The following is a 12,077-nucleotide window of genomic DNA, read 5'->3' as shown; positions in this document are numbered from 1 at the left end:
CGTCTCGTGCGCTTAAGCACCCTGAAGAAAAATAAAAACGAGAGAAATACACCCTCCAGGTAGAACGGAACGGAGTATCCCCGAAATCACCGTAATCACCGATATCTGCCTAAATGGCATAATCGCCGGATTTCGAGGCCGGAGCGGGGCAACACCTGCAATTAGCGGTGGTGGGGTCAGCAGCTTCGGCCGGGCCCTCTTCTCTTCCCACGCCCGCGTTTTACCGTTCACCAAGGTATGCCTGAAGATACGGGGAAATGTTAAGAGTTGGACGAGTCTCCCCGTAAGAAGACAAAGGGCGTTGAAGCAGAGCAGCTCTCCCCGTTCTTCGAGCGTGTCCCGAAAAAGGGTTTCATGGAGCGGGCTTGAGACGAGCTAAGTGTCAAGAACAACAAAGCTCGAACTCGAATGCCGCTTGCGCGCGTAAACGTGTAAAGTGGCTCATTAATATTCAAAACGCTGAAGCACTGCGTTTTAAATGCGCACCGCGCTACCGCGTGCGACCGTATCTCGACATGCGGATAGGCAGAGAGAGAGAGAGAGAGAGAGAGAGAGAGAGAAACGTATCGAGTTAAACTTCCAAAATTAATTCAGAGCTTGTTTCAAATGTAAATACATTTCAGCATGCTTATTTCTATTTTATCAGTTATTATATCCAGATTTAAATATGTAATTTTGATTTTTTTTTTCCGCGATATTTTCCGCTGTCCATGAACGCTGCTGCACGTCTTTCCCATTTTTGCGGACGGAAATTAATGTAGAAGTGCGTGTTTTTCGCACCAACTATTTCATCACAGCTAATATTAACCCGAATATTTCAGTATCACGAGAGACGTAATAGAATTCGTGTTACTCCGCTATTCCATGCCCCCAAAACTTGTGTGTTTGAGATTCTCTCGGTTGAGGATTAACGCGTTAATACTACTCGTGCATATTGTTGCGAGGGTGTGATCCCTCAAACCACCACCACTCACCACTAATCATCAGTGACTGTCGTCACGACGTTTACGATCGTCCGTCGTATATATTCGAAATCGGGGTATACAGGATGTACCGGCCTGAATTTTCAAGATTGTCAACTTCCGGAGACCTTAAAAGACGACAAAAGGAAAACAGTCACATTTTTCAATGTATTATACTACCAAATTAGCTTCTTTTTGAGCAGCGGTTTCCTTTTTCCTACGATTTCTCTTCGGTTTTACAAGACCGCCTTGTGTTTGACAGTTTTCTAAGACCTGAGAACGCATTTACAGGCTTCCTTCCCTTCGCACAAGTCGTAGCCGCGGTTGCTTGAAATTCAAGCCAAAACCGCGATGAATCATATACTTATCGATTCAACAGGAGCTCCGCGATCGCTGTGCCGTTCCTTTCCTTCTACCTCGCGTGTCTTTGTGTGTGTGCGTGCGTGCGTGTGTGTGTGTGTGTGTGTGTGTGTGGTGTAGAAACGGCGCGAGTAGAAAGACGTTCGCGTCTGGCATCACAAAGAATCGCGTCTGGGCGTTCACCGGGAAAAGTCTCTCGCGTTGAAAGTGAAGAATCGACACTGTCGTAATTTATTTAACGGCCAGCCACGCCTCGCGCTCACCAAACCTCCGCGCTCGAGAGCTCTCCTCCATAATTACACGTTCCGCACGTAATCGGAAATGCCGCGTGAGAGTAAACGTAAGCGTGGGGCGTGATTATCCCGACGGCGGATCGACAGCAAGCATTTTTAACCCCGTCAAACCGAGCATAGAGAGCCTACGTCAAAACGTAATGCGTGCTGTCTATTAGCGGCTCTAACGATATCATTTACCCTCGGTAAATCAGTTAACTTGATAGAACGGCTAATCCTGGACGAGCAACTTAAAAAATTGAGGAATAACGGCCCCCTTGCACAAAGCGCGGCGAAAGAGCTCGTCGAAAAAGCTATCTTACCTCCAATTTTCCGCGTGTATTATGACGCTTCCTGTATAATACGATTTTGTATGCATTACGTAAAATGTAAACTACATCGCGCTGAATTGCATTTACATTTTGGACGGCGAAGAAAAACTTGATGGGGCGCCTACGTTGTTTCCCACGAGAAATTTCGCCGATCTGTCAGACGGCGAATATAACAAACTGTCTTCATTCTCTCGTTTCTCTTTTGCAGAGATACCGAAGAATGAATACAACAACAAGAATCAGTCCACGGGGAACAGTCCAATAAAAGTGGAGCTGCAGAACAACATGGACAGGTAAGACCGTTTACCGCACAATACTTCTTCCTCCGTCTGCCATGCGGCGTGGTGTCCCCGAGAATGAATCGAGACCGTGCGAGGCTGAGAAAACTCGTGTTCCAAAAACCGACGCATGATCGAATCTATAACACGTAAACAAGGCCGACTTCTGGTTCTCCGCTTCTTTCTTCGTGCTACTCGAAGCGATCCTCATGAATCATCCATTCAGTCGACTCGCGGCACAAACGTTTGAACGTGGATTGTCGCATCTCAAGAAAGCGAGCGTGCACCTCTCCTGCGCTCTCTCGTGACGTGTTTGCCCGTAGAAAATCTTCGGTTTTGCGAATCTTTACGAGGACCATTCGCCGCAGATCTGCAGAGGAGCGCGTCGCCGAAACTTGCAAAACGTGAGTGCTGCTGCGATATTCGCGTCGTGTTTACGAAGCCGGTAAATGAACTTCTTTCGGCCGCGGGGTGAGAGAGAGAAGAGAATGGAATTTGATAACGCGCTACCCCGGGAGCCAACGGAGATTCGAGTTTCTCCGCTTTTACGGTATGCAAATTTGTTAAATGGCATTAACGCGCGCGGCTCGAAAGTTGAACGAGTCATTTTTAAGAGATTGAATATAGAACGATATTGAAGTAACGCGGAATAAGAAAACTAATTTGATAAAATAGCCAATGCTAATTCTCAGCCGATCCGGCATTCGAGTGCACAATATAATTTGTTTGTTTTTTTTTTTACTCTATTTCATTTATTTATTTTTTTATTAAATTAATTCGTACGTTTTAAAATTTTTTTAACATTTTACAGAAGCAAACATACGCGAAATAGCACGTCGATAGCGCTAGAAACTGACGTGATCTGATATTCTTTTTTATTCTCGCATAAAATTAATATTTCACTTTCTTTATTAAAAATCAAAACAAAGCGAAATATCCTAAAAATGTAAATGTGATAAAACCGAAGAGCTTAACGTTCGAAAACGTAGGATATTTCAATATTGAAACTTTGTAACGAATAAGTCAAACATTCGGTTAAACATTTCGACATCGGGCTGTAAAATGGAGAATTCAGAGACCGGAAGTTTCACTCGGGGAAACTCCAAATCGTCCGCTTTTATTTGGTTTGCGCGATAGAAAAAAAATGCGCGTCCAATCCGCGTAGAATCAACAGCGGGAGAAAGGACGCCTGGTAGACGCCGCTTGGTTCTCGTTTTTTTCATTATCACACGGTGCAACGAAAGCAAATGCGTTTCCCGCTTGCGCTTCAGAATCCGACGGGTTGCGTTTAAATATTTTGGTTAGACATTTGTGAGTTACTTGGAAACGGCGGCGGCGGCGGCGGCGGCGGCGGCAACGTTCAGTACAAACACACTCGAGGGCTGCTGCTTTTCCACGGGGGTATGTAACGAGCGAGAATACATTACGAGTTTCTCGAACGTCACGAGGGAGAGTAAGAGAAAGGTAGAAGGGAGAGGGAGAGAGAGAAAGAGAGTGCCGAAACTTCGAGAGAGAGTTCGGCTGAACGTGCCTGAAAATTGTACCGAGGTTCCTTGGCGGTGTTTCTCTAATTACAACGGCGGCGCATTGAGAAATTATGCAACGTCTTGGAACAGGGTTTCAGTACTGAATGGCTATCGAAGTCGTTTATCTTCGGATAAAACGATGGGACAAGAATTAATCTGTGACCGCTAATAAACGGATAATGCGCGTGTTAGGCGGATCTGCTCGCCCCGTCATGATGGGAATTTACATATGGCTGCTACAAATCGAACTTCATTGATTTTCAGAGTACCTTTACCTTACGGGCACGCCCCGTCGATGATCCCGATGAGGAGACAAAGCATCCGCTGTCATTTCCGCAAGGGAATCGATTGGTGCAGCTGGAAACTAATTGCCATAGTAGTAATTATGCTCTCGCTCTGCTTGACTGCTGCATTGACCTACGTCGCAGGTAATTATTCGCATATTGCATTCCGAGCAATCTTTCTTTACTCTATAAGCAATACCTTGTCTTACATTGAGTGTGTAATTTTAAGTAGAAGCAAACGTAGTGAAAGGCTCTAGCAAGTATAAATTACAAAAGTACAAATCAGAGCCAACTTCAGGTGTTTCTGTGCGATTTCTTTATTAAATAACAAGTCATATAGACGTTTCGACTTCTCGTTTTTAGGTCATCCTTAATAATTAATAAAACAAAAATATTCCGAAATTATTTCATGGAGATTGAAGAGAATATCGCAATCCAATACATTAAAATAGAGTCATGTTTAGATATATAAAATATATGAATGTGTTAACACTGATAAATTTCTTGAAAAATAGTAGTGGAAATTCGTTAATTGTTATATTAATCAAATTGAGTGTTATATCGAATCTGCAGTACCTCATGTACCATTCGTCAGTTAGAACGTTAAACTGTTTAACGTCAAAACGGGATAAATATTATTGTTTTATTAATTATTAAGGACGATCTAAAAGCGGAAGATCGAAACATCTAACTAACCTGTTACTCAATAAAGAATTTGAATTCACACACACAATACCCAGTGTTGGCTTTGTAATTTAAATAAAAATTTAACACCTTTTAAATACGTTATTTTTGAACGATAAATTTGATCTGCATTTTTAAAAAGCATTTTTACAAACACATCTTTATCTATCACACGTATTTTAAATACTTTTTAGATTTTCACGTTGCCTTCAAAATATAATTTTGAAGTAACATCGTGAAAAGTAACATAGCGCAATCTTTAATAAACTAACACTACATCCAATTCTAATTGATCCCTTATTAAGCATCCCATTTAGTGAACTGGTCGTACCAAGGCACGAAGGCGTGCTCAGTCTTGGTGGGCGAGAACACCGACGCCAAGCCGTCGTCGGGTGAGGCGAATAAGACGTCCACGTCGTCCACATCGACGTCATCGCAGTCGAGCGGCAGGACGCGGCCGCAGTCATCGTCAGGAGGTAGTATTAGCACGTCGGATAGCATGTTGTTAGATGGTGTCGTATACAGTCGCAAGCGTAGAGACACGTTTAACGAGCATGCGTTGCACCAAACTGTCGCGCCATCACCCTCTCGCCATGACCCCGAGGATCTGTCCTTGACCACTGTCGCTGAGGCGGAGACCTCGGGGTTCGGGTGGCAGCGGTCAGTTCCGTTGCATGAGAAGGAGTCTTCTGGTAAGGTTGTGCATGATCCGGAGCATGTGGATGGTCAGAGTCCAGTGAGAGGAGCCATCGACCGTTCGATCGAAGCTATCAAGGACACGCCGCCGGAGTCATCGGGATCGACGGCTCCCTCGCGGATGATACAGCTTGTCGTGAATGTCTCTTCTACCGCTACTAACTACTCGCACGATCATTCGATTCATACCACTGTCGGCGTCGACCATCTCGCCTCTTCGTCTTCTGTTTCTGTCGGCTCTGGCAATTCTCTCGCGTCAGCTTCCGTTCGGCAGTCGTCCTATAACGAGACGTCCAGTACGACCTTGCGATCGTCGCAAGACACTTCCGCGAAATACACCCCGAAGTTCGCAGCCGCCGATGGCAACGTACACGTTGCGTCGAAAGCCCCGGTAACGAAACTTAGCCGCGATGACTTCACGGATTTCGGCCGCGATATCGATAACGTCGGCACGTCCGAAAGTTCGGACTTTGTCGAAAGCAATGGCGGCATCGAGGCTACGACGTCTGCATCCGGCTCGGAGTCTACGAAACTTGGCGCAGATAGCAGTGACTACAGTCAAGTAGTCGGCGGAACTGCGGAAAATGGCCGTAACGTTTTCCCCGTCGATTACAGCGATAATATAGACGATAGCACTGTAGAACCAACGACCGTAACAGAGATACGCTTGAACGAGCTAGGATCAGAGGATCGACAATCGAACGTAAGTAATTCTGATTCAAGCGGAGAGTTAGTTCCCGTAGAGATGAATCGGGAAGAAGTAGATACTAGCACGGTTTTGCCTACGACTATAGATAATAAAATGGCGCTTAATACTTTATCGAGTAAGGATGAGAATGTTGGAAAGTTCGAAGATGTAGCGGAGGCCGAAGATCGTGACGACGTGTTTGAGGAGAACATTAACTCGGAAAATGAGAGATGGACCATCTTTGAAAAAAACAACAGTAACTCGACAAATATAATCACAAATTCAGAGCCGTTCAACATCGTGAAAGAAATGCGGGAACTCTCCAGAGAATTTTCGTCTTCCGAATTTGTAGCTTCATCCAATTTAGCTAAAACTTCCGAACAGTCCGAGGAACTGCAACGAGACTATCCTGTGCCGATTTACAGCTACGGGCAGGACGACGTGGAGATCGTCGACCTCCAGGACAAGAAGCAACCCGTCGAAACCGCAAAAGCGGAACTCCCTGCTAAATCACCCGAATCCATTCCGATTCTTAACAACGACGTAAAGATGAACGCCGCTCTTCGACAAGAATGGAATGAAGACAATGTACGGATCATCGAGAGAGAGAAAGACGACGAAGAGTTTCTTCGAAAGTTTAAAAAGAAGTTCCACGAGGCGTCCGCCGCTGACGAATCCGTTGAAAATTCTCCATCGATCAAGACTAATTATAACTCCCCTTCAACGGACACCCTGCATGAAACGATGCATGATTCATTGGGTAACGCGTCACCTAAGTTCCCTTCTCGGTCCGACCCTCCTGTGATCCAGCGGGTGCAGATCGTAGAGGTACCCGTGTATCACGATCCTTCACAGCCATCGTCTTCATCGTCCTCATTTTCATCGTCGTCGCATCGAGTGCTCATAAACGTAACGATCGCCACCGAGGATTCATCCGCAGTTTCCTCGAAGCCGCTTTACATCCTGTCAGTGTCGGTACCAACGGCGGAAAGCGACGCGATTAACCATTCATCTGGGATTAACGTCGATCAGGCGCAGATACGCACGGCCGAGCGGCTATCGGAGCCATCCGCAGCAAGCATGAAAAAAATCCCTGCTAACGACAATGAATCGATTGACACGATCGATACGCGATTACCGCCACCGCCGCAGCCACCTGCCTCGCCACCGGCGCCGATCTGGGCTGGCGGCGAGTGCGAGTGCTCCTGCCCCTGCATGGGCTCATCTTCTGACGAATGGGACAACTTTTCAGCGATCGACGACGACGATTTCGAGCAGGAGCTCGAGAGCGTTAACTCCACTCTGTTAGCCGAGAATTCCCCCGAGGAGCCAGGGGAGAGACTGACGGATAAAAGGGACGAAGAATTATCCAGCAAAGATTCGGTAAGACCTTACGCGACCTCCACCACCGAAGACTATTATCCTTCCTCGACAGACACCGCTGAGAGTGGTGAGTCAACCAACGAGACCTCCGCGTCGACTTACGAGTCGGAAGTAAGCACTGATGCGTGGTCTTGCTCTGGGAGCACTCCGCTACCTCCAGAACCCACTATACTTATTCTTGAAGGTGAGGCCCCGTTTCTTCTCTTTTTCTCTATTTAATCTTTTCTTTCTAACTTCTCTTATTCTCTTCCAACATCTCTACTTTCTATTTTCCGTCTACGCTGATGCTGATGCTCACTTCTTTGCTTGTCGTTCACTCGCGGACTGGTCAAACGCGAGTTTATTTTATTATATGTTAATTTGCCTGTACTATTGTAGACATTGTAAACGTTTGTGATGGTAGTGGGTAGTTTAATTTGCGTAGATTATAACAGTGACGTAGTTTTAAATCACTATTATGTATTCCACAGTCAATTCCTGCACGGAATGTCCCGATTAATTAGCTGTTGGCGTGTAATTGACAACAGCAATGCAAGAGAATGTATTGTTTCCGAAAAAAAATAAAATAAAATAATTTTTATTCCATTAATATAAAATAACTGACACTAAAATAAATCGGTAGTTTATATTTAAAAATGATATAGAGAAGAAAAATGTAACGCTCATGAAATGCTGACATGCATAAGCATCCATGCCTAGACTGCAGAATATTTTACTTTCAAAAGTGACTTCTTACATCTGTCGGATAATGTAATATTGAAGCTATGTAACTTAATGCCAATTTTCCTCTTTCCCTTTTAAAGTCAACCTGTTTTATATAATACATATTGCAATCATTAGACAATCATTTTTTGACAGATGGATAACGCAATTAATTATACTAAAATTACTAATGACGATCTCAATTTACATTATCCAACGGAAACTCGAGCTACTCACTCCTGTATCACTTCTGATTGCGATTCGTATTTATAGGTGCGCGAACGTTCCCGGCGAGGTCCTTCCCACCCGACGGAACGACCTTCGCTCAGGTCGGTTTAAGTCAGAAACTCAGCAAAGAGATACCACCGTACGGCTACTGGAACATGCAGTTTTATCAATCAGAAGCCGCTTATGTCCGCTTCGACTACAACATTCCACGTGGTGCGAGTATCGGCGTGTATGCGAGGAGGAACGCGCTACCTACGCACACGCAGTACGACCTACTGGAAGTTCTCAGCGGTTTCAAGGCTCGGACTACCAGGGCGTCCCATGTTAGTGTTATTGTATGTGCCGCTGACCCATTTTTATTTCTCTTTCTTGCATAATATGCCGATAATCTCGGATAGAGAATTTTTTTCTTTTTTTATTTTCTTCCTGTATACGACGCGACGATCAAAACGCATACACGATTATATTAAATAGTGACGGTTTAATTGTAATTTTTAATAACTTTTACAGCCGTCGATTAAGAAAGAGGTAACCAAATATATGGAGCCGGGACATTGGTTTCTTTCGCTCTACAATGACGACGGAGATCCTCATGAAGTGTCATTCATCGCTGTAATCGCCGAGGATATGACGCATAACTGTCCAAATGGTTGCAGCGGTAAGGGCGAGTGTCTTCTAGGTCATTGTCAGTGCAAGCCTGGTTTCGGTGGTGAAGACTGCAGCGAGAGCGTCTGTCCTGTTCTTTGCAGTCAAAGAGGTGAGCTTGTCTACCGGCGAAAGATATCTCGGTCAAAAATTAACTGGTAATCATGTCGGTTTTACAATAATTTCTATTTACTTTGTGCATATGTAGTATTACATGAAATTATTACTATAAAAATATTGAGAAATCTACGATAATAGGATTCAACCGTTTGGTTAAAATAATATTAAATTGAAATCCGTATTGGAATTTTAATAAACTTCAAAAATCGGTTATTGGTTACGGGTTTGATTAAAATCCTATTGAAATAGAAAGAAATAACGATTGGTAGGTTTTTTAACCGATTAAAAAAAACCAAGTCCGCGTGGCTTCGTTTATTGATTTCTTTTAAATAGAAATCAAAGCCGATTACGTTTCACTCGTTTCAGTATTGCACTTTTGCAAATACTCGCGATACATGTTAATTTCCTGGTGCTTGGTATACCAGTTTCTCCCTTAGTGCACTTGTGAAGCGATATACAGCTATGTTTATTTGCTGTGAATAAAATATAATAACTTAATTTTCAAGAGAAAAGTACAGCAACGCACTTTTGTAATCTCTAGGTCTAATTGAAATACAAATATTTATAATGTCAGTCAGTTATAACAATTGCGTTGCGTCGAACTTTAATCGTTAAAAGTTTCTATCAGTCGAAATCAATTTCACGAGTCTTGTGCGCGTAAATAATTCTTGTCCTCGTCAACAAATAATCTCGTCGTACCGATTTAGGCGAGTACATAAACGGCGAGTGCCAATGCAACCCCGGTTGGAAGGGCAAGGAGTGCTCTCTGCGACACGACGAGTGCGAAGTACCCGACTGCAACGGCCACGGTCATTGCACCAACGGCAAATGCAACTGTGTACGCGGCTACAAGGGAAAGTACTGCGAGGAAGTCGACTGTCCACATCCGACTTGCTCAGGTCACGGTTTCTGCGCTGAGGGTACGTGCATCTGTAAAAAGGGCTGGAAAGGTGCCGATTGCAGTCAAATGGATAAAGAGGCACTGCAATGCCTGCCGGACTGCAGCGGCCACGGGAATTTCGATCTGGAGACTCAGACCTGCGTCTGCGAACCCATGTGGTCCGGTGATGATTGTTCGAAAGGTGAGTGAACGAATAAATGTAAACCTATTTATATTTTATAAAAGTATTATACATTGAGTAAGAAATACAATGTTGCAATAATTGTAATAACTCACTTGTAAATATATCATTTCCAGCTCAAAAATACAGAAGTTATTTAAATCTAAAAAAGATAGGAATAGATAGGAATTAAAAATAAAAAAAATTATTGTTAACTAATTTTTAGAGGACTCCAAACATTTCATCTTTGCCATTAGTTTTTTCTTTTTAGGTAAATATCTTTCAGCGTTTAATTAATTGATTTTATCCTTTGATATTCATTATGTGTTCAAATTCAATTTAGAAACTATAGTGGATACATCATAATTAGCGTTGTTGACAAGGATATCTATATTGATCTATATAATTTAAAATTAATAAAGTAACCGCGATATGAGTTAAAAATATTGATTGTACTTTCAGCGAATTGACGATTCCTATGTTTCCAGGTTTCTGGGTAGTGGCAGAATATTTACGAAGTAAATTTTAAGACACTTTTCTAGATCCCTTTTTCATAACTTCGTTTATTTATCGAACGATCATCGCTTTGCTTCTGAGTGTTTGCTTCGAAACTAACACACTTCCATATTCCCGAGCACTTCGAACTGTTATTTTCAAAGCTCTTTCTCGCTTCACCGTGTTTCAGAACTATGCGATCTTGATTGCGGCCCTCACGGACATTGCGTGGACAACGCCTGCGACTGCTTACCAGGTTGGTCCGGTGAGCTGTGCAATCTGAAGCAATGCGATCCTCGCTGCAACGAGCATGGACAATGCAAGAATGGCACGTGTCTATGCGTCACCGGATGGAACGGAAAACACTGCACGATGGAGGGCTGTCCGAATTCCTGTTCCGGCCACGGACAGTGCAGAGTGTCGAACGACGCGCAATGGGAGTGTCAGTGTTATAATGGCTGGGACGGCAAGGACTGCAACGTGCTCTTAGAACAAAATTGTAACGACGGACGAGACAATGATAAAGGTACAGCATATAAATATCATATTTTGTTTTTTTTTTTTACATTAATATAAAAATTTTATCATTATTCATGTATTTCACAATATCTCATAGATATAATCCATTTAATTTCAAAGTTAAACAATAAAAAAAGTAAACTAAGAATAAAGTGACATAGAAACTCTGAAACTGAAAACGCAGTCCTCATATTCAAAGTATTTATATTTAGACTATTTTTTTCAAAATGAAGCAACTATCCGAAGCTATCAACAATATTTCTTCTTTGCAACTTTAATGGAAAATAATGTACCTTCTAGATGGTCTCATTGATTGCGCCGATCCAGAGTGTTGCTCCAATCACATATGCCACAGCAGCCAGCTGTGCGTTTCAGCTCCTAAGCCAATCGATATATTACTACGGAAACAACCACCCGCTATCACTGCATCCTTCTTCGAGAGAATGAAGTTCCTAATCGACGAGGGCAGTCTGCAGAACTACGCTCGTCAGGAGACCTTCAACGAGAGGTAAGTTTGCCGTCAATCGTCACGAGACTTTCCCCTCTCATCCTTGCGACCAATGTCGTCGTCATGGTCCTCGTCGTCAGCGCGTTGAAACCGTTAGCGAAAATTGTCCGTCCCGATGTCGATGTTGCGTCTACAGTCTGCGTGTCTCTGAGTAAAGTAATGAAATAGGAATATCTCAACACATGTGCGTGATTATGAGAAAATGGCAGCATTAAATAGGAACACGTTAACTATTGACGCTATACACACAAATTTACCATATTTTCTTTCACATATGGATGTTTTGAAGAAAATACGAAATTATTTCTTCTTTCGGTACAAATTTTATTGAACG

The 12,077-nt window shown here is 43.3% G+C and overlaps 1 protein-coding gene across 1 annotated transcript in view; it reads left to right on the top strand.

Annotated features, from left to right (window-relative positions):
• LOC108748497 (teneurin-m) overlaps positions 1-12,077 on the top strand; it is a 49,861-nt gene that overhangs the window by 27,185 nt on the left and 10,599 nt on the right. Inside the window, exons 3-10 of the mRNA XM_018486711.1 lie at positions 2,135-2,219; positions 3,995-4,158; positions 5,004-7,649; positions 8,441-8,730; positions 8,906-9,152; positions 9,868-10,242; positions 10,907-11,242; positions 11,536-11,743. Of these exons, the coding sequence (XP_018342213.1) occupies positions 2,135-2,219; positions 3,995-4,158; positions 5,004-7,649; positions 8,441-8,730; positions 8,906-9,152; positions 9,868-10,242; positions 10,907-11,242; positions 11,536-11,743 (4,351 nt within the window). The remainder of the gene's footprint in view (positions 1-2,134; positions 2,220-3,994; positions 4,159-5,003; positions 7,650-8,440; positions 8,731-8,905; positions 9,153-9,867; positions 10,243-10,906; positions 11,243-11,535; positions 11,744-12,077) is intronic.

This window comes from Trachymyrmex septentrionalis, unplaced genomic scaffold (assembly GCF_001594115.1).
Source record: "Trachymyrmex septentrionalis isolate Tsep2-gDNA-1 unplaced genomic scaffold, Tsep1.0 scaffold223, whole genome shotgun sequence".
NCBI classification, from domain to species: Eukaryota; Metazoa; Arthropoda; class Insecta; order Hymenoptera; family Formicidae; genus Trachymyrmex; species Trachymyrmex septentrionalis.
This window is presented reverse-complemented; position numbering and strand designations above follow the sequence as displayed.